General features: G+C 48.4%; 1 protein-coding gene across 1 annotated transcript in view; it reads right to left on the reverse strand.

Moving 5' to 3' along the window:
* Positions 1-289: 289 nt before the first annotated feature.
* Positions 290-25,473, reverse strand: part of STARD9 (StAR related lipid transfer domain containing 9) — a 131,476-nt gene continuing 106,292 nt past the window's right edge. Inside the window, exons 23-33 of the mRNA XM_027869953.1 lie at positions 10,567-21,276; positions 8,886-9,083; positions 7,581-7,767; positions 7,187-7,330; positions 6,123-6,240; positions 5,807-5,955; positions 5,566-5,630; positions 4,179-4,384; positions 3,477-3,556; positions 3,149-3,307; positions 290-2,468 (exon numbers count right to left, since the gene is read on the reverse strand). Coding sequence (XP_027725754.1) covers positions 2,367-2,468; positions 3,149-3,307; positions 3,477-3,556; positions 4,179-4,384; positions 5,566-5,630; positions 5,807-5,955; positions 6,123-6,240; positions 7,187-7,330; positions 7,581-7,767; positions 8,886-9,083; positions 10,567-21,276 — 12,118 coding nt within the window. The 3' untranslated portion in view covers positions 290-2,366. The remainder of the gene's footprint in view (positions 2,469-3,148; positions 3,308-3,476; positions 3,557-4,178; positions 4,385-5,565; positions 5,631-5,806; positions 5,956-6,122; positions 6,241-7,186; positions 7,331-7,580; positions 7,768-8,885; positions 9,084-10,566; positions 21,277-25,473) is intronic.

Genomic DNA, 25,473 nt, shown 5'->3' on the forward strand with positions numbered 1-25,473 from the left:
AGGTAGACACTTTCTCCTTCATCTCAGACCCCAGCAGTCAAAGTCTGAATGGCTCAGTACCAGGACCAAGATTTCAAGGCAAGAGGGCTACTCCTACTACCCACAGAGGGACAGGAGTTGCTTTTGAAAACCATCTTCCCTCACTGCTCCAGACTCCATCAAAATGCTCTGGGATTTAGCTCAGTGTAAGACATAGAAAAGCTATACACTCACCCCCTTCCCAGCTGAGCTAGGAGTGGAGCCCAAGATAACAAGGTCCTGAACACAGTCACAGCCTTTGGATCAGAAGTTAAGCTTGCTGAGCTAACAGCCAAAGGGGAAAGGCCTTTATTTTTTTCTAGCAGTGGCCACATCCACAAGAAGTATCCTTGACCTGGGAGACAGGCATCCTGATTCCCAGAAACTCAGATGACTAACAGGTTGACAAAGAGCTCTGATAGGCTCTGATTAACACAATTACTGTCACCTTTTATTCCTTCAATGAATTTAAATTTTGAATTTCATTTTTGCATTTTAAAAACTTTAATCCCTGCCAGTTGTGAAAGTAGATTGGCACTGGTCCATCCACTCATTTCTGACAACATTGTAAACTGACTTGTCAGATGAAGTCAGCTCTTCATCACTGACCAGGGCAAGCATTGCACAAGAGGCCCTCAGTATGCCCTCGTTGGATTGGGCTAAATGACCTTTATGGGGAATGCCAACCGTTTGACACTACTACCTGAACTACAGTCAGTAAACTGCATTCCTTGGGCCAAACCTAACCCGCCACCTGTAATGTTTAATATATCTTAAAACCATTCTTAGCTCACAGGTCACATGACCTGGCCTATATGTAACACAAGGTTAGCCTTCATAATCTAAACACACACAGAGTTCCCATATTTCTAATGTTTCTGACCAAATATAGCCATTAGTCTAGTAGTGACAAATATTTGAAAAGGGATGGGGGATAGAGTGGTACATAAATAAGAATTTTAATATCAACTGTTGATTGTATTGCTTAAAAAATAAAGTTTAAAAACAGCTTTAAAAAAAAACCTGCAATCAATAATACAAATAACTTAACCTGGAACTATAGTAGAGGAGGAGAAAGTGTGGAGGTGAGGCAAGGAGGCCTGTAAAAGCCTTAAAAAAATAAAATTTTGCCATACTGTACAGAACTTGCCCTTTACCCACACTTGTCCCCATTCTGGCTAGTCCCAGTATAATCTGCTACCAAGAGCTATTCGGTACTGAAATAAGGGAATGGCCTACCCACTTTGACCCTTATGACAAAATGGGAGGTAGTCATGTAGGAAAGGGGAAGACAGAATAAGTGCTACTCTTCCATTCCCCCTCAGCTTGGCCCTGGAAAGTAGGTAGAGCCAGACTAAAGCTGAATCTGGGACATGGGGGATGAGGTGAGGTGAAGCCTCTCCGTCACCTTTCCCATTTAATGAGTTCTCAACTAGACATGCCTCTGGTTCCTGGTCAGGGCTCCTTCACTCTGCCTATTTGAGGGCCCCATGTTGATCCTTAATAAAAGCTCATTGCTTTACAGCAGAATGAGCATCTACTTGAGGGATGTTGGTGACAGGAAACCAGAAGATCGTCAGGGCTGGCTGTTTTTTTCAGCCAGAGGGAAGGCAGGCCGAGAGGAGAGGAAAGAACAAAATTAGTACAAATCTGTGAATGTCTAAGACTGGAGGAAAGGATTCTGAACTGCCTTCCTGGTGAGGACATGTCTGTTCCTCAAAGCCCTTCTCGTTCTATCTAGTTTCTCAGGGGCCTCACTCCTATCCCTACCACAAGTCCTTCCCTCCCTCTTCAATGTAGGAGGCAGATTTAAGCAGGGCCTTGGATGCCAATACCTGCTTTGCTCAGCCACGTGAATACAAGCTTATGTGGTCACTGAGTCTGCCACCTCACTAGGAAAAGCCCACCCTTCCCCACCCTTTCACTGAGTTCTCCCAACTCGGTTAGGTGGGACCCAACGATTGGCCCACAGGCTATATGACCCAAAAACCAAACAGAAGAGCAGCTGTGGGGTTGGAGTGTAAGGAAAGGGAGCAGAGAGAGACGAGACTATTTTATGAGGCACAAAATATGATTGGGCCACTGACGCAGAGGTAAGTAGGTCTGGAAAAAGTGGTCCCTTCACTGCACAGCCAGGGCCAAGAGGTTCAGGCCCCCTCATTCTGCAGTGGGGCCACATGTGGCAATGTGTTTATTTGCCAACAATTCTGGACTGTGCTGCTGACTACCCCACCCCACTGTCGCTCTCTCCATGTTGCTGTAAACTCTGCCATAAATCTGCTACAGGGTCTTTACATGGCCACCTTCTGGGCCTGTCTCTCAGTAGAACCATCTCTGTGGGTCTGGTATTAACCACAGAGAAAGGAAGCCAGGTTTGCTATTACCAATGGCTGTTGCTTGGCACAGTGAGTCAGCAGCCCAGGGGGGAGGCCTGGAGCCCCCAGTTCCACCTGAAATAAGAAAGGCAGAAAAGGAAATACTTGATGGTAAGACAAGTGTCTAGGTTAGAATGACATGACTCCTCTGCACGAACCCTAAGTTGTATCTGAGGAAAAAATTACTGTGCCCATAGCTTATACTGCTATTCTCTGTGACCCCTTAGCAGACTGACTTAGAGCCTGGAGAGGATTCTAGGCACTGGAGTTGAGAGCTAGGCTAAACCATATTATATCCTATGTGTCCCAACAAGAGCCTCTTCTCCACCCCCACGTCATAGAGTGATGATGGCTATGACCCCACTGCTAGAAGGCCTAAGAACAGCCAAAGGACCTCTGGCAACCTCTGGCCCAGGAAGGAAATGGTGGCTCTCAGGACTGCAGAGAAGATCATGCCCCTTTCTCTACTCTGAGGGGCCCATTGTCTCCTTAATGAGGAAATATTGAAGCTACTTCTGAATAAAAGCCCCTCACCTATGGCTGATTTCCCCCACAGTCTTAACCAACACTTGGGACCACAACGGCTCCTTTGGGATTTCCATCTCTTTTTTCAGTTAATGGCCCAGAGTCATGGAGCTGGATACAGGTCCGCCAAGTCATCAAGTTACTGCCAAGACCTATGAGACCTCCCAGGCCATGGCCTAGGCCAGCATTAAGTTCTGCCTCCACAAAGCTGCAAGGTATGAGCGGCTCACCTGGACCATATGAATGACTTTAGTAACCTCCTTCCCATCCACAGTGTGAGGCAGCAGGACCCAGGCACTGGGCAAGATCTCCCCACGGATCATGTTTTTGCTGGGCCGTGGCAATGACTTGTCATACACTGACTGAACTACCATAATGGTCAGCTGTCCCTGAAAACAGAGAAGGTATTGGATGCTATCCAGGGGGTCTGGGCAAGGGTCCACATCTTAGCTTTGGCTAGCAGGGCTCTGCCTTGATGACTGTGGTGGCCTCCTGTTCCCCACCGTCCCACAAAGACTGAGCCCCAGAAGCTTCCCCACCCCCTCCACACAAACTGACCTCTTTGGCCTCAGAGCTGACACAGCAGAAATCCCGAGGTTGCTTCAGGCAGCTCAGTGAGGTATTGCTGACCAGGTACACTACAAGAGTAAGAAGTCAGAAGAAAGTCATGCCTTCTCCCCGTTTTTCCCCCTCTCCCTTGCCCTAGGCACTGCATCTCAAGCATCAGAGACCACTGCCCTTCTGCTAAAGGCAGCCTGGAACAGTGAACAGAGCATTTGGGTCTGGAGTCAGGAAGACCTGAGTTCGAATGAAGCCTCAAGAGACTTCCAAAATGTGTGACTCTGGGCATTGCTTTGCCTGTTTGCCTCAGTTTTCCCATCTATAAAAATGGGGATAATCACAACACCTACCCCCCAGGGTTGTTATGAGGATAAAAACAAGCTATGAAACGTACTTAAGACAGTGCCTAGCACACATGAGGAGCCTACTAAACGCTCATTCCATTTCCCCCTCCCCACCACTTCAGCTGGGCTAGACTTACCACAAGATTAAGAAAATGGAAGCTCTGTCACTTTAGATCCCATGGGCACCTGACCATGGAAGAGGGCTACCTTTAACTTCCTTCACCCAGCCCTTGCCCTGCCCTCCCCTCCCCTCTTCCTCATCCTTGTAGGATTCCCATCTTTCCCTTCTTGCTCTACAAAACAAAGGTCTCTGTAGTGTCCAATATGTTAAGCCACACCCTGGCCTTGGGCTCACCCAATTTGATGGAGCTGGTCACCTTCTGATACAACTGGGCAGTCTGGATGGACTTGTCATACAGGGTCCACATCGTAGGATCCCTCACAGCTGCCCAAACTCGAGGGAGTGGCTGAGGCACCACCCCAGCCCCCAAGAAACCATGCCGAGTAGCGGAGGGAAATCCCTTATAATATGTCAGCACATCCTTTTCTTCCCCCTGGTACCTGAGTGAGAGGAGAGAGGCAAGGGGAGGGGGAAGATGGATGGGGTCATTAAAAATGGACCCCAATAAATCTATGCAAGTTTCATTAATGAAGATCTCATCTCCACTACGTTTGAGAAACTGATTAACATTTATAAAAATAAGAGACATTCTTCAATTGATAAATGATCAAAGAACAGACAATTCTAGAGGAAAGAAATCCAAACTAACAATAGCCATATGAAGAAATGCTCCCAATCCCTAATAATTAAAAGAAGCATATACCCTATCAGATTGGCAAATCTGACCAAAAACAGAAATGACAAATGCTGGAGGGGCTGTGAGAAAATAGGCACATTGATGCACTCGCTGGTTGAACTGGGAACTGTTCTAGGCACTCTGAAAAGCAATTTAGAGCCATGCCCAAAAAAGTTACTAAAACTTTTCGTACTCATTGTCTCAGTGACCCACTAAGAGGTCTTCCAAGAAAGAGAAAAGGATCTGTATGTACAAAAATATTTATAGCAGCATTTTTTGTGATGGCAAAAAAAAAAAATGGAAACTGGGTGCAGACGGGTGCTGGACAACTGGAGAAGAGCTAAACAAATCATGGCATATGGATCCAGTGGAATACTGCTATGATAGGAGAAATGATGAAAGGGACCTAAATGAACTGGCACAGAGTGAACACAACTAGCAAAACCATGTCTACTATTAACAACATTGTTATTAAAAAAAAAAAAAAAAACTTTTGAAAGACTTTAAAGAAACTGATCAATACAACAACAAACCATGATTCCAGAGGGCCAACTGAGGATGAAACATGTTACTACCCGCTTTTTGACAGAGAGGGGTTGGACTCAAGGTGCCGAATAAGAAATACACTTTTAGATGTGGCCAATGTGGGAATCTGTTTTTCTTGACTATGATTATTATTGTAAGAGATTTTGTTTTTCTTTTTTTTCCTTTTGCTGTGAGAGGAGGGAAAAGGTGAAGGAAAGTGTTAAATGAAATAAAACAAAATTTCAAAATTACGGAAATGGGCCCCAGAGGGTTATTCAAGGACAAGATCAGAGTCAGGAAAGGCTGGGGTCTTAGATCACAAAGATGGAATGGTGGGGTCATGGGGATGGTGACAGTGAAATGTTGGGGTCAAATTCTGTGTCTTAGGAAGCCCAGGACAGGGAAGTCACAGGAACTCACTTCCAGCCTGCAGTGGCCTGGCAGCTGAAGAGATTCTGGAGGTTGTCGGAACAAGCAGCCATCACCTGAAAGTAGACAATGGCCACACTGAGTTGCCAGGCACTGCTCAATGTGGCTCTCTTGCAATGCAATCTCATTTCCTGGGCACCTCTTCTCCTAACCCACATGAAAGCCCTTTCCCCTCCTCTTCCCTGTCCTCCTTCCTCTCCTCTAGAAAAAAGCCTGGCAGCTGAATGCTCACTTCAGCCATCGTGCTGGTCAGGATGTGCTTGACCAGATCGTGGTAGAGGGTGCACGGGGAGGTAGAAAGGCAGTTGTCCGAATCTGACTGACTGATGAGGGACTTCTGCGGTCCATCAAAGGAGACTTGGTGGCTTTTGCCTCCAGGCTCTGAGAGGGAAGGAAACAGATAAGGATGAGGGACAGCAACATGAAGGGACAGGAACTCTGGAGCAGGAAGCAGCCTCGAAGCTAATGGTTCCCTCACCCTCTTTAGGATCTCTCAGGAAACAGCCCTCAAAGCCAACACACCTTAGCTTCCCTTCTTCCCTACTTACTGTGACCCAAGTTCTTCTGTGCAGGACCCATCATGTAGAGCTTATGGTTTCTCACCACAGAGCGGCCCCGTACATTTCCTCTAGCCATCTCTTTGAAGCCAGATAAGTTAGCATTCCCCTAAAAGACAGAGACACAGGCCCCAGAGAACCCTCAGAACTGGAAGGAGGAGTGTCGAAGTTATGTACTTTTCCCACTGACTTCAACACCCACCTCAAAATTCCACCATAATTATTCACCTGAAATGGCCCAAGAGGGACTTTTTCATTTGGATTGCTGGGATTTGGATGGGGGTAGGTGATAGAAAATGGCAAAAATCTGGACAATTCATTCCCCGGACAATCTGCTCTCTAGTCCCAGGTCCCTAGGGCCACTACAGGTCCATTTCTCTTGGCACTGACCAACCACGCCCCAAAGCCTCCAGTACTGGCCCAAAGTTCACATCAATAAACAGGGCTGGTGGAAGTGACCAGAGCCAGTGGAATTAACCCATTCTCCTCCCTGCCCTGCTCAGCCACCGCGGCAGGGAGCAGAGGGGGGATGTTGGGGAGGGGTGGCACTGAGGTGGGAAACAAACTTAGTAGAACAGGAAGGACATCAAGGAGATGGGTGGGACCCTCCCCTTCTGACCCTGACCATAACGAAGAGATCCATCATTCTGATTCTAGGAGCACTTTTCCCCCATCTTCATAGAGACCACCAACCCCTTTCCTGAAGTCATATCTAACACTTTTTTTTTTCCATCCTGACCCTCTGACCTCTTTGCTGTGACCAGCACTGCTGACCAGCTCTCTCCCTCTCTGTGCTCTCTGACTTTGGTTTCCAAGACAGCAGGAAAGAACCAGGAAGAGAACTGAATACACCAGAGAGAGACAGGCAGTGAGCGGCCAAGACCAAAACTCAAAAGAGTGACTTAAGAGGATTGTCCATCTGCCTCCTCAGTTGCCATAAGGCAGAAACCCAGCTGAATCAGTCCCAGCTGGGGACACCGTCTGGGCATTTCCCCTGCTTTGCCCTCTCTCTGCCCTTTCCCCAGTTCGGTTTCACCATCCTCCTCCTCCCTTACCTGCTTCTCTGAAGGCTGGCTCTGGCTCGCTAAGGTCAGGTTGCTGCTATCATAGCCGGAGGTAGGGCTGGAAGAAAGGCTGTCCATAGAGCTAGTGGTGCAAAGAGTGCTCACACTGACCAGGGTGTGAAGTCTTGCTTCTTCCTGGGGAGAGAAAGGCATTGGGCAACCATCCTTGGAAGCTCCCTTGAAACCCCCAGGAGCTCCCACCCCATTCCAAAGCTCCCCCAACTGCCCCGGGATAGGCAGGTCCATCAGGGTGGGCCAGTCAGGCCACGGCTGGTCTATGTCACGCAAGGCTGTGACCCTGGCTCTCCGAGGCACCAGAGACAGCCAACAGGGGACAGGCTGCAGAAGCACGGATGCCAGCTCCAAGCCCCCGTCACACACACACCCGCTGTAGTTGGGAGACAATCTGTTGGCGGATGCGCTGCTTCTCCTGCTCCGCTCGCTCCCGCAGCCGGTCTCGCGCTCGAGCAATCTCCATCTTGGTCTCCTCCCTGGCCCGCTGGTAGTCTCGGAGCAACACCTCTATGTCAGAGAGCTGGTGACCTCTGGCATCTGACACAGGCTCCGGCTTCCTGAAGGGGAGGAAAGGCGTTCGAGGATGACTCCTCCCCACAGGGATGAAAGACAAGCGGCCCTGACTCAGCCCCATGCCGCACATCCCATGTGAACCTAGACGCCGGTATCTTTGGCGAGGATTACAGCAGGAGCACGAGGAAATGCCAAGCTCTTCACACAACCAGGAAGCCAGAGATCCCACTTCCCTCCCTCCGCACCTCAGCCCACCCCTGAATAGCTTGCTGGTCTCTGCCCAGATGTCCAGAGGGATACAAAGGAGCTCAAAGAACTGACCTGGGGCTCAGGGCCCACATCTAGGCATGCCAGAAATAAAGGCTTAAATAGAACTTAGGAATCCCAGACCCAAATTTGGTTTCCCAAACCTCTAGGCTATAGGTGACTGAAACAAAGCCCATCTGGCTCCACTCCGTTTGCCCTTTTCCCAAGACAACTCTCTCTTCATTTGTCTTTCTGCTTTGTTTATCTCCATCTCCTTTCCTCATCCTTTTCTTATCTTTTTCATGTATGTGTATTATACATATGTGGGATATATTATACATACATTATTATATCATGAGCGATACACATAAATGTATACATATATGTATATATGGATATATCCATATCCACATATGGCAGTTAGGTGGAGTAGTGGATAGCGTGCCAAGCCTAGAGTCAGGAAGACTCATTTTCCTGAGTTCAAACCTGACCTCAGACACTCACTAGCTGTGTGACTCTGGGCAAGTCACTTAACTCTCTTTGCCTCAGTTTCCCTCATTTGTAAGATGAGCTGAAGAAGGAAAGTGGCAAACCACTCCAGTGTATTTGCCAAGACATCCCCAAATGTCACAAAGAGTCGTACGTGACAAAAGAACTGAACAATACGTATAGATACATATACACACAAAGACACCCCCATCCTTTCTTTCACCTATCCCTTTCTTCCAGTTTGATTTGTCTCTTCAACAGAGACAGACCAGAAGGGAAGACTCCAGCGACGCCTCTTTCCCAAAAAAAAAAAAAAAAAGCCAGTCCTGAGAGTCCTTCACTATGGCCGACATTACAAAACTCTGATTCCCACCCTGCCCCCCCCCGTGCCCAACCCCCGCTGGGGGAGCTCTGGGCCCGTCCTTGCCTAGTGGTCTCCACAACATCTTTTCGAAGTTGCTGCAGGTATTCTCGCCGACGGCTAGGCAGGTCAGGATCCCGGACAAGTGTTTCTGGGGTGGGCAGGAAGTTGAGACGCTTCGTAGGGCTGAGGCTGCGGGCCCGACGAAAGTTCTGAAGTCTATCCGACCGCTCTCTCTGGATCACCTCAACGGTCTTCAAGTGCCTAAGAAAGGATGGGATCAGAGACATCTACAACTCCCTAGCACCTAACTAACCCTCCTCTGTCTCCAGCAAGAGAGCCTGAGCCAGCCCTGGACCTAACCTCTCCCCAATCTTGAACCCATGTCCCACACTCATCTCCTCCATGTGGCAGTCTGCAGACCGCTCACCTTGAATGAAGGGTTAAGGGGACCCACCATCCCAGGTAAGAATAACAGGATCTCACAAACAAATCCCAGTTTTTTGGTTTTTCTTTTTTACTTAATCTCTATTGCTATACAACTGAATACTTGGATGGTGAATCTCTTCTTGCCTGTGGTCTCGTCTTCACAGGGCTCATCATTTGAGGAGGAATTTCTATTCCTCCTTTCTCTTTCCTTTTTGAACAAGCCTTTCTCTTGTCCTTGGAAATACTCCAGCCCCACCTCCCCCACCTTTCCCCAGGCTATTAATTTTACCTCTATGATCTTCACAACAACTTTGTCAGTTAGGTGCTATTATTACCCATTTTACAGATGAGGAAATTGAGTTTGAGAGAGGTTAAGGCACAGGGTCATATAGCGACTAAATATCTGAAGCTGGGTTCAAATTCAAGTCTTCCTGTGAGTCCAGGGCTCTATTCACGACACACCTAACACCCCTAGGATAGGGACAGGGATGGTGATTTCACTGATACAAGGAACCCAGAGGTGATGAGTTCCTCCCTCTACCAATACAAGTCAGCACCTTTTCTTCAATTTACAGTCTTAGATACTGTGGCAATATGTTTAACATGATCGTGCATGTATAATCTATTGCTTGCTGTCTTGGGGAAAGAGAGGGGAAGGAAGGAGAAACATTTAGAACTCAAAATCTTAAAAAAAAATAATGCTCCAAAAAAATAAATAAATAAATACTCATGGGGCAGCTAGGTGGCACAATGGATAGAGCACCGGCCCTGGATTCGGCAGGACCTGAGTTCAAATCCGGCCTCAGACACATTAACACTTACCAGCTGTGTGACCCTGGGTAAGTCACTTAACCCCACTGCCTAACCAAAAATAAATAAATAAATAAATGATGCAGAAAGCTATCTTTGCATGTAATTGGAAAAAATAAAATGCTATTTACAAGTAAAAAAATTTACAGTCTTAAGAGTCGTCTTAAGCAGCGGTGTCACACATGAGGCCTGCAGGCCACAGGTGGCCCCCTGATTAGTGTGTGGCCCAAACCAGACTAAAATGTAATTGGGAAATATTTAACAAAATACATAAAGATGTAATAAAACACTGGTAATATTACATTTTGAAACTAAGTTAATAGAGGGCCCACAGCGATCCTCAGAAATGGCTTAGTGGTCCCATCTGACACCAATGGCTTAGAGCCATAAAGGAGAAGCGACTTGTCCAGCCAGGACACAGCCAGGCTGTCAGGGGCAAGTCTTGAACCGGGGTCTCCTTGGTTCGAGACCAGCTCTCCCATCCACTATTCACACTGCCTCGACTTACCGAAAGTACCTTTCCTCCCGGTGTGGGCTCGTCGGGGTGACGGGGACCAGAGCCTCGCCCGTCCCACTCTGCATCACTCTCAGCAGAGCGTCGGTCTCTCCAAAGCCATAGAGAAGCTTGGCTTCAGCCAGCTCCACACTGAGGGGCGGGGTCTTTGGCCCCCGTTCCAACGGGACCCCAGCCAGCACCTGTACCTGTTCCCTCTGAAGCTGCTCGGGCACCAGGCTCAGGGGCTCATGGGGCTGGGCTGGTTTCTCCCCCATCCTCTCAGAGCAGGTGCTATCAACATTCGCAGGTTCTTCCACAGGGACAGTCCCCTCTGAGGAGCTCCCTTGAACCCCACACCAGTTGCTGAACTTGTTATGAACAGGAAGGTCCTTCAGGCTATAATGCCTAGGTTCGGAAGCCTGGACTTTCTGGGTGCAAGACCTCAGCAGGACCTCCGACCGGGTGTCCCTGACTGTGCTGCCAACTCCCGGAGCCACGCTGACTTCGGAGATGGAGAAAGGGCCATGGCAATGGTTCAGAACTCCCCTCCAGGAGGTGCTCTCTGAAGTGGGGGGGGACTTCAAGGGCTGCTCCAAGGAATCAACATCAGTGCCTGTCTTCTGACACCAACTTGTGCTCTGGCCGGCTAGCCGAACCAACACGGGGTTAGCCGCCTCTAAAGTCACCTCCGCCACAAAGTTACTGGTGTTTGAGGCTTCTGACTGGCCCTTGGTAGGGCTCAACCCTGTCCTGGGCAGGGACAGGTACAGAGGCCTCTCCCAGGAGCTGCGCTTTTCCTTTGCACTAGCCAGCTGTCCTTCCCTGCCCAGAAGCCCCAAGGAGGCCCGCACCTGCAACTGCTGGGGGTGATTGAAGGGTCCTGTGCATGTGGAAGCTGAGCTCCCCTGAAGCCACAGGGTCTGTGTCAAAGCCCCAGAGGGATTAGATGGGAGAGAGCCATTGCTCGGTTCCTTTCCTGCGGACTTCCCACTATCTCCAGAAATATTCCCGATCTCCCCTTCATTGCAGACTTGGGAAAAATTGTTCGCTGGGGCCACCCAGGCAGCTCCAGGCTTCTGATGGTATATGGTGGAATGAGAAAGAGAAGCCCTGAAGCAAGTAGGGTTGGAGGAGGAGGAGGAAGAATGGGAACCTTGAGTGTTGGCGCTGAGGGTCAGGATAGGGGAGGAAGCCCTGTCTACCAACAAGGTGCCCCTGAAGCCTGCTTTCTTGTTCTTCTGGGTCCCGGACTCACAAGCGGACCCTCCATCCTGAAGAAATGAGCCTCTGGCAGAGGACGCAGAGAACAAAGTCGGGCTAGTGACCACTGTGCAGGAGGATCCATCCATCTGGGAACTCAGGGTAGCAGAGGAAGCTTGGAGACTTAACGGGTCCTGGGCTAGGGAGCGTTTCTGAAAACTGAGACTATGGTGGGAGGTGCCCGGGTTGTTCTGTGCAATGAGGTAATGCCTCTGGCTACCAGGGCTGGAAGAAGTCTGCTTCTTCTCAGCTGTGTCTCCAGGCCCCTTCTCCTGAAGCACAGGGGGGTGATCCACCTTCTCCTGAGGAACATCCGAGGCATCCATCCCAGCCAGGGAGCCACGTACTGGAGGGGTCACATTGGCTTCCTGAGGACTGGCTGACTTGCCGTCCCCAGGAGAATGGAGGGAGACATCCTGTGGGGCTGGGCCCACCTTGTCGGTCTGGATGCCCACGTCCATGGTGGTCTGAGTGCTGCTGTCCATCGTCACTGTCTTGGGGGCCTCTTCAGGGCCCTCGGCCTTAACACTCTGCTCCCTCTCACCTGTCCCCCGACGGGAAAGGTTCCCCAGCAGCTCCGAGGTATTGTGAAGGAGCTGGGAAAGGTGCATCGACAGGTTCTGCATGCTGGCCCATGACGCAAGGGGTGGGTGTAACCTGAAGACGGCAGCCTCTGAATTTGGGTAAGTGATGTCTACACAGCCCTGACAATGCACAGGAACCTGCTGAGGCTGAGGTGGGGTCGGAGCCAGGGTCACCGTCCCTTGCTCACAGGTAGCTACGCCAGCCTTTGGCCAGGACTCAGACTGGGTGGGGTATGGTGGCCCAGTGTCATCCATCTGCCCCGAGAGACCCTCCTGCTCTGTCAGAGTGCTCTCACCCTGAGACAGTTTGCTATCCTCAGGCAGGCCCTTGCCCACCTTGTCGGGGGTCCTGGCTGAAGGTACTATTATGGAGGTATCAGAGAAACCACGGTGGTTCCCAAAAACACGAGAAACCTTGCACGCCTTCCCTTCTTCTTCTAAGCCCTGAGGACCCTCAGTGCTACTGAGGGTGCTGGACAGCCCATGGGTGTTGGCATATGAACTGAGGTGAGAATGGAATGGGGAGCTCGGGGTGCCCAGGCCATTGTCTACACTGGAGCAACAAATAGCTCTCTGAGTGTCCAGACTCCATGAAATCTGGCTGCAGGAGATGTCACTGGCACTGCCAAACACGTATTGCTTCCAGCCTATCCTCCCTGGCCCCTCCTGCTGCCAAGATTGAAGGAAGGGATTTCTACTGCTAGATATGAAATGCATTGCATCTGCGTTCTCCAGTGCCAACCAGCCTTTGCTCCTGGGATGGTGGTTCTGCTCCTCTACCAGGCTGTCTGATGACCTACCTTCTGGGACCGGCATAGCCAAGAGAGTAGAAGAGGTTGGGTAGGATGCAGTGCCAGAATCTGAGGGCTGTGGACTGGTGGCTTCTGAGTTGTAATTCGATAAAGCTGTCTGACCACAAGCTGCGGATCTTGGAAACTTCCTCAATTCCATCAGCATCATTATTTCAGATTCATCTGGGGAGAGGTCACTGACGGTCTCACCACTCTCCTCTTCTGTGGGAGAAGGAGGCTCCACACTCATGTTCAGCTCCTGTAGAGACCTGGAGGAAATTCCTACAGAGAGCTCCAGGGTGGAGAAATCTTTCGGAGAATGCTCAGGGACAAAGGAAAAAGCAACACAGGAGGCTGAGTTTCTGTCAGAGTGAGAGCCAGTGTCCAGACCCTCCTGTGAGCCCTCTGGCAGTGGGAGAGGTCCCTGAGCATCAAAAGGGCCACCGTTTCTCTTCCAAGGCCTGAATCTTTCAGGCCTTGATATCTCTCCATCAGTCATCAGGCTATCTCCGGACTCCTGGGGGCTGGCTTGGCCACTAGTTCCTGAATGGTAGTGGTTTCTGTCCCACGCTGTGTTGCCAACGTTGCTTGAGAGCTGCTCCTTCTCATCTTTCTTCCACAGACTGACCGGAAGGTTGCTGAGGATACACTTTTTACCTGCTTTTGTCCTCGGGTGGGGAACAGGGACGCTGTGATCTCTGAGATCCTTAGGAAATGGTGGTCCTTGGGCAAGCTGTGGAGACCCTACCGTAGGCTCATTCTCAAGAATGCCTTCACTTCCATGTATTGCCTCCAGTCTCCTAGCTGCTACATAGTTCCCTGACTCAGTCACAGGAGAGAATTCCCATTCATTCTCACTAGCTTTGTGCTTTTCCTGGGGATTCTCCAACTTCTCAGAATAGGTCCTGGCAAGGAAAGAAGCCATTTCAGGCTTGATAGTGACTTTCTTCTTAATGTCTTCTCTCCCAGGGCTCTCCATACTGCACAAACCAGTGTTGGAAGCTGCCAATCTCGATTTTCTCTGGTCTTCTCTAAGATCCAAAGGTATGTTGGGCCCTCTAGATTGGTGGTCTACATTGAGCTTGCAAGACTCCAGGAAAACCGGAAGCATGGTGTCTGAGGCAGACCGGGGAATTCGCTTCTCAGGACTGCTACTTCCGTAAGGCAGAGAATCGATAAAAGACGGTGAATTGATCCGGGCAGCACCTTGTCGAGACGTGCATGGTGGACTGGAAGGAGAAGTCACCACCTCTCCCTGGGATGCCGATGGGCTAAATATAATGCTGCTTTTAGAAGTCTCTAGGTTATTTTGAACCATGCTTCCTTCTGGGTAGTTCTTCATTTCCCTAACAAATGCTGGGGTAAGATTCTGATCAAGGAGGGAAGTTGGACTTGGACATTTGCTGTCAGCACCATAGGCTACAGACTGCCCAGACACGGTAGCCCCTTTCAACTTTGGGCATTGTGGCAAGGCATTCCCTTTACTGCCTCCCTCTCCTGTTCCAGAGACCATCATGTTTTGCTTGTGATTTGCCCTCCTTTCTCCTGATCCTGGGGAATGGACACATCTTGGATGAGCAGGAAGACTTCCTGACTGTTTGATGTCTAAGGCTGCCAATGGACTGCCTAAGTATGGTGATTCTTCAGCCTCAACTATGTCCGTTTCGCATGAGACTGGCTGCTTTCTGTTGTGAAAGCTTCCTTGGGACCTCAAAGTAGGCCACAGGGTAGCAGAATTCGCCATCACATAAGACATTTCAGCTGCTGCTACCTCAGATTCTGCATGGAGAGGGGCATCTTTCCAGGGAGATTGGATGGAAGTTCCCTGATGGCTTTGTAGGTCAACCATTGCCTCCAAAGGGTTGCCCACGTCCCCACCACACAAGCTCTCATAAGCGGTACTTTGGGGTCTGAACCCTTCCCAAGCCCTCTGGACGCGCTCCCTGCTCCCTAGGCTAGCCCTCTCCACCTCTGAATGTGCCCCTGTCTGTGGCTGAATTATTCTGATGCTGTTGGAGATGACATGGAGAGAAGGTGCAAACAGCTGCTGCCATAGTGGCTCGTCCCTCTTGTTCTCCTTTGAGGCTGATGGGGAAAGCAGGTTTCCTGATGCCAGAAGACTATCAGCAGAAGGTGACCTGATAACCTCTTCCTTCTTGTCTGGACTTTCAGAGAGGACTTGGGGATCAAAGTGCCCTGTCAGCTTCTCACCTGCTGCTTGCATGTTACTGGGTTTGCAAATGCCTGGGTTAGCCGTGGTGCTGAAGGACAACAGTGAGGCATGCTTTTGTCCTCTGCTAGGGGCAGTGACATCTTTCATTAACTGGGGACCATCTGCCACATACAGCTTTGCCAGAGGCTTATTCTTACCAGGATGCTTTCCTGATGCAGTACCTGGAGCTGCCTCCTGGATATGCCCTCTTGTGGCTTTATTTTGCACAAGACATACTTGTGACTCATCTTCCTCCTGAGTCCTACCTAATTCCAGCTGGTCTCTTTGGTTGTAGTGAGACTGCTTAGGAGTCCCAGAAAAAGCCTCAGGCTTTGGTTGAGTTTCACTGTAAGGCACAATAATCTGCCCATTGGTGCTGTCTTTTGAAGACTTCCCACACTCCTCTGACAGTCCAGTGTCCTCCACTGTGGTCTCTACATTCACTTCTGGAGACATGGATGAGTTGGCAGAGGTCCCCCAAAGCCCTGGTGAGACCCTGGTCAGTTTTGGCACAATAATCTGCTCATTGGTGCTGTCCTTTGAAGACTTCCCACATTCCTCTGATGGCTTAGTGTCCTCCACTATGGTCTCTACATGTGCTTCTGCATTCATGGATGGGGTGGCAGAAGCCCCCCAAAGCCCTGATGAGGAAGCCAATTTTCCCTCAATACTTGCTGACAAAGAGGTGCTGGTGATACTGAGATCCATGGCAACCTTTTCTGTCCTCCACAGCTTTTTCTCTAGGGCCTGAGGTGCTTGGAGTTCGCTGTCTGCCTGCGGGTGACTGGCCCTTTTCTCCAGTAGATATCGGTTAAGTGAATCAGCTCTTTTCACGTTTCTTAACAAAGTCACCTCTGCCTCAGTGAGAGATGCATTTCCTAGGTTCAAATCTGTAGGGGTGATTCTGGTGTCCCCTCCCTGCTGTTCTAGGAGCACAGCGGTAGCTGATGCTTTCCCCTCTTCCTCAGAGCAGCTGTCACTTGAGGGCTCACTAGGGCTCCCACCACCATCAGGCTGATAACAGAGGCCAGACGCCATTCTCAAACGAAAATTCTGACAAACTGACTGCTCTACAAAGGACTTTTTGCAGCTAACACTTCTAAGACAGCCGTGGTTTCTTGCTTCTCCGTAGTTTTTTTGCTGTTCTACTCTGTCTTCTGAGAGGGCAGGGCCTTGTGTTTTCAGAAACTCCAGTTCTGACTCAGAGTCAGTGGAAGAAAGGCTCACTGCCTTCATCATCGACCTGAAATACTTTTCTGACAGCTTTGGCGGACCAGAGGAAAGGATGTTGCCTGTTCCTTCCTGAGTGGCAGCCACTGGGCAGCCTTCTTGACTTGGTAAGGGAGACACTTTCTCCTGAGTGCGATATCTGCCTGTACACATGATTTGGCTTACGTCGGGTAAGTCTTGAGCCAATGGAGCTGGATGGGTTTCTGTTTGCAGGCTCTTTCCCCACAAGGCATTTGTTTCTTGATCTATGTCATGGACCACTGGTTCTTTGCACTTAGCCGTTATCATGGTCCTGGTTAGGTTTTCAACAGCCTGACTTTCCCGGAAACTGACCTTGGGCTCTAATTCCAGAAAACTTCCTGTCCTCACAGTGGCATGACTTTGGGGGTTCAGTTCTGAAGCAGATTGCTTACTGCAGCTTCCCTCAGACCTTTCTTCCTCGGGTCTCAACAGCTTAATTTTGGCCAATGGCTCCGCTATCTCTGGACTTTCTGGACCATTAGCAGGTTTTTTCTGAGCAGTACATCTTTGTGAAAACTTTAAGAACAAATAATCACTAGGGCACTTGACTGACAGTTTAGGTATAGGTAAGAGAGTATGTTCTCTTTCAGTTTTGTTTTCTTCAATGAATTCAGTGGGTCTGGTAAGGTTTGGAGTGATTTTCTGGATCTGATGACTCTTCTGAATACAACTGTTGACCTCCTTGATTCCTCTGGCTTCCACGCTACTTGGGACTTCCTCCTCCTCCTGTACCTTCTTTGAAGAAAGGGGCTGATCTCTGTAAGAGAGGCTGTCTCTGAAGTCATCTGGTCTCAGAGTGAGAGGGGCCTTTACTTGCTCCTTCCTATCCCTCCACATAGCTCTCCTATAGGCTTCTGCCATATACAAGGCACGAGGGGAATATTTTTGCCTGGAATCTATTTCCAAGATGCTGCTTTCCAGCTCTGATACACTGCTAATTAGCCTGGCCATTTCTTCAGAACGATTAACAATTTTACCCTCAGAAGAAATCTGATTTCTTCTTCGAGATATTTCTCCTTGGGAATTGGGCATCACCATTAAGCTCTCAGGTTCCTTGCTTGCAACAGGGCCTTCTTCCTTGAAGGATACAGCTGGCAGAAGGTTTAAAGCAGAGTCTTTTCCATAAGAGTGGTCTTCTCTATGAGGCATCAGTCCTTCTGAGCCATCCTCAGCATGCAAAACCATTCCAAGAGAAACAGATTCAGTTCCTTCCCTTGGGTGGGATGAGGTTTCATCCTTGACTATTACCACTGGACTCGTACACCTAGAGTGACTTGCTGAGTTGCGCTTTTTAGGAACCAAAACATTCTGCTGCATATCGACTCTATATTGAGTTTGGTTCGAGCTCTCTGTTTTGTAAATGAAGTTGGAATTGGGTCCAGAATGGATCTGCCTTTCAAAATCAGTTGCACTGATCCCTTGGAGGTAGCCTGCCTGCTTCCCTAGGACATCATTTTCACTCTGCCTGTGTTCATGATCTCCTCCAATGCTAGAGATAACTGGGAGATGCATCATTGCCCCAGAATGATTAAATGGAACACGCCAAGAGGGCTGAGCTGGGGCTTTTTCCTTTATCTTCAGTGAGGACTGTGGGTATTTGTTATTTAAAATCCTGGCTGGTTTTCCTAACTGACATGCTGCCATGCTAACGCTCTCCAGCAACAGTCTATTCTGAGCAGAAGAGAAAGAGATGGGATTGTTGTACTTTTCCATACTTCGGGGGACCCCAGTTCCACTCAGGTCTTTCCTGGTACCTGGGCTGAAGGACCTCTCTGCCACGACTTGCTGAGATGAAGGATCCTTGGGATTTGGGGTATGTAATAAAAGCAGCAGGTTACTGTCCAGATTTCTGAGAAACTGAAAGGTGTGGTTCAAACTCTCTACTGTGTTAGTGGGTGGCATATCCTCCTCCCAGTCTCGGCACGCAGGGATCTCCAGGGCCGTTTCTGTCAAGGCATCTCTACTTTCTAACACATAAAATGTTTCCAAGGGATGGAGCTGCTCAGGGGATGGGAAAGGATCCCAAGGTGGGAATGACTCAGAGTCAGTAGGCAAGGCCAAAGAAAAACTCCTTTCTCTGTCGATTCCTTCATTAGCACTCTGCAGGAGCTCTGACTTCATCACCGGCTGGGAAAGAGTGCCATCAAGCTTTAATGGAACCAGTTTGCTGGGTGGATTCTCCTCTTGCTGGGACCAGGTTGGAGAACCCTGATATTCCTTAGCAATCATGGGGCTGCTACTGTTGGATATGTCCCTCAGGAAAAAGCTCTCATCAAAGGAAACTGCTGACCCTGCTCTTCTACAGACCAGAGGCTGTGGCTGCTTTGAGCTGCCCTGATGTGCCTGATGCACCTCTGTCATGGAAGCTGAAACCTTGTTTTCTGCTGCAAAGACCCAAGCACTTTCTAACCCTGAATCTCCTGCTTCTAAGTCTGTTGAGGAACAGCTCTGATGAGCATCTTTTTCAATAGTTCTAAAGAAAGCTGAGAGGTCGTCCAACTCAAAGCTCCCACCATTTTGTTCTTGCTCTGTTGTCAGATGCCTCGTGGATGGCAAAGAGAAGGAAGGATCATTGAAATCAAAATCACCAGGCATCTTGGGACACGCAGGGAAGAAAGAATCCCATCTTTTGCCAGATGTAAAGGGCAGGTAACTTGTGTCCTTCAGAGAGGAACTAGAAACTTGTGTGCTTTTCACTGTGGCCCCCCGGGAAGACTGAGAAAACTCACACAGATATTCAACAACAGGCCTGCCCTTTCTAAGGGTGCTGCCTTTGTGAGACAACAAAGATGCAGGGGCAGCTGACCTGATGGAGGTAAGAGTGCCATCTGAAGGCACAGGGTTACTGTACCCAGCCTGGTTGGGTAGGCCTCTTCCCTCCTTAAGAAATGACTCCTGTGAGACAGTCACATCTGATCCAGACTTGCAAGGTCCTTGGGATCTCCATGTAGCCTCTGAAGATACAACCAAAGATGGTTCCATGCTCACTTCGTTGGTACTGTCGGGGACCAAGGCTGAGCCTTGGAGGTGACTGAAACTGTATATCCCAGTGGCGACCTCAGGGTGAGGCTGTTGTAATCCTTCCGCTTCGACCGCAGCCTTGGGCTTCTCCATGGCTTGGACCTCTGGTTCCTGGATCTCAAGATTCATCTGTGAGTACATTTTGACTTCTTGAGAGTCTTTTGGATTGCTCCCTGAATCACAGGAGAACCAAGATTCCACAGAAGCCAATGAGTTGTTTCTCGGGTGCTGTGTCTGTTGGAGGGGTTTGCATTCATCTCCTTCTGTCTTGGGCTGGAGAGCCAGATAAAAAGAACCACTTGGCTGCAGAGTCACATCAGGCCCTACTGCAACTGATCCTTGGTCTGAGGTCTGGAACTCAAGTACCTTCTCCTGGCATACTGGGAAGGACGGGGAGCTCTTCATTTGCCAAAAGACCTCCACAGGCATCTCTTCTGATGAGTGAGAAGTGGACTCTTCCTTAAAGTCTTCCCTACAGGTCTCCTCCTCATTGTTCAGGCTATCCAGAGAAAAGGTCCTCACCTTTTTCCAGGGCAGTCCACTGCCAGCAGTAAGCAAAGAGGCTTTAGGAGAAGCCACTGGACTAGCCTCCCTTCTCTCGGAGGCTTGTGGTGAGGGAGAAGAGGGCAAAAGCCTTCTCTGCGTTCTGTTCCTTTTTTCCACCAGTGAATCCTGAGACATCTGGCTGTCATCACTTTCTGAGTTCTCAGGCACTGTGCAGTGTGGCTTTGGCTCAGGGGCCTCTGGCTTTGGTGGTTTGATCAGGGTCCTGGTACAGGCACAGGAGAGAGAATCCAGAGAGTAGGTACTGTCGGTATCTGAAAAATCATTCTCGGTTTCCTGCAGCCAGGCTCCCAGTGGGCTGAAGGAGGCCCGTGGGCCATTGTTGCCTTCTCTATCACGACAGGTCCCTCTATCACACTCTGTCTTCCCAGGGTTCTGAAGGAACCTTTTGTCCCTGTCTTTCACATCAGAAAGACGCCCCCATGGCCATGCTGAGGCTCTAGCTAATGATGCCGCACTGGGCTCCCACTGTTCTATGGCCCAAGCAGCCTGACGCAGGCGAGTCATTTGAACCTTTCCACGTATGACCGATCGCTTGGTTCCCTGGGCGTGTGGGGAGCTGCTGCCATTCCCTCGGGAGGCCCGGTTTGTCAGGAACTCCCCTTCTCTTCGCCACCTCCGCCGTGCTGGACCGTGGCTTCCAGATGGCTTTTCCCTACCTGTTCGGGGCCTGGGGATGAGGGAATCAGGCTTCTCCCTCGATCTGAGGTGCTCTGATGATCGGCCTACAGAGACCAGGTTTCGATGTAGACGCACCAGCTGCTTGTTCCTGCCCATTTCCTGACTCTTCCGGTCTGTGGCAGAAGCAATCTTGGGGCTCATGGTGGGACTAGTCCTTTGGGTTGAGCTATCTTCCCCAAAAGATGCTCTCCTCCCCTCACAGACCTGACACGGGTTTGGGGGGCAAGAGCCATTCGACAGAATTGTACTTCCTCCAGGAACAGAAGCTTGAAGTAGACGTTCCTCTGAGTGAGGTTTCTCTGGTGTGTAGTGAACAGTCTCAGCTGATAACTTGGCAGGAATTTCACACTTCAGAACACTGAAAACACAAAGAAAACCAACTCAGGATATTTCAGAGACCCTTTACGAAACCATTCACTAGGGTGAAGGTGGTGGTCGTGGCGGGATCATAAATCTGGACCGAAAAAAACCCTAAGAGTCAAGGTAGAGAGGACAGATTGATTTGTCCCAATGTGGTTAATACTAAACCAAATCTCACTGCCCTCCTGTGCCTTCAAGTAGGGATCACATTTAGGAAAGCTTTAGATAAATAACAGAGAAAAGCTCTCTGATTCTGTCTGAGAAAAGCATTCTCTGGGCCCCTCAACATTCAGTTTTCCATGCAGAAAAAGGAGTGTGAATCCTAGAAGGCCTAGGGATCATGAAGGTCAAGTAAGTGGGAGGGCCATAATCATTCTCACCCACCAACATCAACTAAACACCTGCTAGGTACAAAGTACTGGGGAGCCAAAGAGGTATGAGAACACAGTACCTGTGCCCAGAAATATTAAACACTTAAAAAAATAATCCAAAGCACTGTTTTTAATGGTGAAGGAGTGGCAGAGATAACAAACACTAAAGGAACTCAAAAGGAAAATGAGAACATGATGGGTAGGGTCCTTTGGGGAAGACTAAAAGGAAGAGTTGGGTTTTTAAAGAAGGATACTACTGCTCAGATAACTGGGTAGGAGGTAAGAAGGTAATTTTAGCCAGAAGAAATGATTTGTGCAAAGGTGTAGTGGGTGGCAGGAATGTACATGAGCACATTCTAGGGACAACAAGTAGACAGTTTGGTTAGAACAATAAAGAAGCAGAGGGGGTGGTTGGAGAAATAAGCAGGGACGATTTGAGGGACATTCTTTTAATAAATGCTAAAGAACTCAAAAGGAAGGGGTGAATATGATAGGCTGGATCATTGGGAAAGGCTAAAAGGAGGGGCTGGGTCTTGAAAGAATGCTGGTATAAAGAAGGGTGAGTAATTTACCTTCTGAGTAGAGAGGAGATGCGTGCAAAGGGATGTCTTAGAAAGTTTAATCTGATTATAGCATAAAGAACAGATTTAAAGTAGGAAAGATAGGAGGCAGGAGATGGGTTAGGAGATCACTGCTATTAATATAACTGGTTATAATGAGGATCTGGACTTAGGCGATAACAGTGTCAAGAGGCAGACACAAAAGACATTATAGAAAAAGGACCAGTAGGATTAGACTAAGATGATAAAGAGGTAGTGTTACAATTTGAAAGCAGAGGAGTCGTCTACAGAAAAGAGAATTTTAGATCCATCTAGAAGTGGTGTACACACAATGGTGTGGGAAGAGACTGATGGACAAAGAAGTCCACCTAAGAAGCCTCCACAATAATCCTGGCATGGGATGATAGAAGGTCTGGATTAGGTTTGCAGCAGTCGAAGTATAAAGAAAGGGGTCAACTCTGAAAGAACTGGCTGAAAAAGAATTATCTGGGCTTGAAGGGGGAGGAGACAGATGCTAACCAAGACTGTAATCCTAGAGTGTTCAGCAAACTAGTTTGAATGGGGAAGATATTGAACTCTGTTTTGGACATGTTGAATTTGAGACAATGGAGGGACATTCAAGTAGAAATTCCCGGTAAGAAAGAGAAAATAGAGGATGGGAGAAAGGAGCTGGGAGGCAGTAGCATAGAGGTTATAGCAGTAGAAGATGGTTTTAATAGGCTCAGAATACCTTTAATGGGTATTAATACCCATTAATAGGGTAATGAATGCCAGAACTAGGATTGCAATAGTGGGCATGGAAAAGTATTGCAGAGATGGGAGTTCAATCACCAGGACCTGACAAGTGACAAAATGGTGAAAGAGTGTCAAGGATTCACAGGTTTCAAGCCAGGAAGAAGGTGATACCAACAACATGCAATGAATAAGGCAGATTTACACAGAAAACAATGAATTCCACTTGCATAGGCTGAAGTCTGTAGGACACACAACAGGAGAAGTTTGGCAAGCAGTTGGAAATGTTGAGGTTGGACGTGTTTAATATGGAAATATGTTCTGTATGATTTCACACGTATAATTGATATCCTATCACTTGCCTTCTCAGTGGATGAGGGAATGACTAGAGGGAGAGAGAAAATCCAGAACTCAAAAAATCTTTAAATTAATGTTAAAAATAAATGATAAATTTGTTTTAAAGAATGAAATTTTGAGATTGGATACTTAAAATTTCTTTTTAGAATTGAGGAGTTATCCACACAGAAATAAATGATACCTGAAGCCCTGGGAATACATGAGACAGCCAAGGGAGAAAGTATAAATAGAAGAGACAAGGGAAAGTCTTGGGAACATCCATATTCAGGAAGAAGAGGGACATCTAAGGAAGCAGCAGCAAGACAGGTAGAAGAACCAGGAAGGGCAGTGTCATGGAAGCCAGAGGTGACTGACTACCAAATAGGAGGCGAGAAAAGGGAAGGGACAGGAGGGGAAGGTGAACAAGGGGAAGAGAAAATGGAAAGAGGAAGGGAAGGGAAGGAAATGTGCATTCACATAACACCTACTATGTGCCGGGCACTGTTCTAAGTGCTTTTTACATACATCTCATTTGATCTTCACAACAACACTGCAAGGTAGATGCCATTATTAGCTTCGTTTTACATCTAAAGAAACTGAGACAAACAGAGGTAAAGAGACTTGCCTAGGGTCACACAGCTAATACATGTCTGAGGTCAGATTTGAACTCAAATCTTTCAGACTCCAGGCCCAGTGCTCCAGCAGTAGCCTCAGAGGAGAACTGAGAAAATGTCCCTGGATTTAGCAACGAGCAAGTCACAGGACAGTGACCTTGGAGAGAGAAGTTCTAGTAGAGCGATGGGGGACAAAAGACAGCATAGGATGATGAAAAGTGAAGTAGAAAGTAATAGCATGTGGGGTCCCCTACTTTCCTTAGAAAATTGACAATGAAGGTGAGATACAATATGATAGCTTTAGGGAATGGAGGAAATAATTTGTTTAGTTTCTTTTAGGACGAGGAAATCTGTGTATGTTTGTAGGCAGAAGGAAGGAATGAAGAGGGGAGAGACAAAAGGTAAAAGGTGAGCAGGGGATGATGAATGCAGTAAGGCCCTAAAGGCGACAGAATCAAGGGTACAGGTAAACAGGCTGGTTATTGTCCTCTGTTCTTGAAGAGGAGGACCAAAATGACATCTCGAGGTTGGGGTCAACGTATAGTGTGTCTGACTGTGGCTGATTAGACAAGGTCAGAAGGCTCTACCACAAGTCAGGCACAAATAGTCCATATGAACATGTGGAATAGAGATGGCTCTACATCTGTGCATCTCACGTTTCTTTTGCGCTACTGCAATTCTGCTTTGCTCATAGAGCACAGTGTCTTCTATGATGTGGGCCAAATGGGCTATCCTCTACAAGAAAGAAGGTTGGCATCCTATAAGATGAGACAGAGAGAAGGAAAGAAAGCATAAAGAAACTTTGGGGGAAGGAGGAGATAAGGGTGGGAGCTCTTAATGAGTGGCTTCAAGGTTGAAAGGAAGGTAACCTACTGAAGTAGCAGGGTAGCAACTGAATTAGCAATTTAAGGAGGTGATCTGGTATATAGTTCCTATTGGAAACAGGCAGCTAGGTGGCACAGTGAATAGAGTACCAGTCCTGGAGTCAGGAAGACTCATATTCCCAAGTTCAAATCTGGCCTCAGACATTTATTAGCTGTGTGACCCTGGGCAAGTCACTTAACCTTCTTTGCCTCCATTTCCTCATCTGTAAAATGAGATGGTAAAAGAAAGGGCACACCACTCCAGTATCTTTGCCAAGAAAACCCCAAATTGGGTCACAAAGAGTCAGACATGACTGAAAAATGACTGAACAACAAAGACAACAACCCCATTGAAAAATGTAATGAGGAGTCAATAAAAGGAATGCCTCTTAGGCCCAGTTCAGTTTAGACCACATAAATTTATAGTAGACTTGGTCACTGAGGCATTGTGAATTCCATTAGGAGCACTGAATGGCTTGGGAGTAGAAGTGGAGAAGTTACAAACAGAGTCATCCAGGGTTAGCAAGAGGGTACCTAGAGAAGGACGAGGAAGAAATCAGAGACAGAGAAGAGTAGGTTACTCAAATGGGTAACCAGAAGGAGGTCAGGACTGTGAAGGTTGGTAAGTGAGAATTAAACAGGAGGGATAGATTGGGAGGGACCAAGGAATCAAAAGTCAAAATGAGAATGAAGGACAGTCTCAGGAGAAGTGAAGTGGT

The sequence above is a fragment of the Vombatus ursinus genome, unplaced genomic scaffold (assembly GCF_900497805.2).
Source record: "Vombatus ursinus unplaced genomic scaffold, bare-nosed wombat genome assembly UNPS02014794.1, whole genome shotgun sequence".
In the NCBI taxonomy this organism is placed as follows: Eukaryota; Metazoa; Chordata; class Mammalia; order Diprotodontia; family Vombatidae; genus Vombatus; species Vombatus ursinus.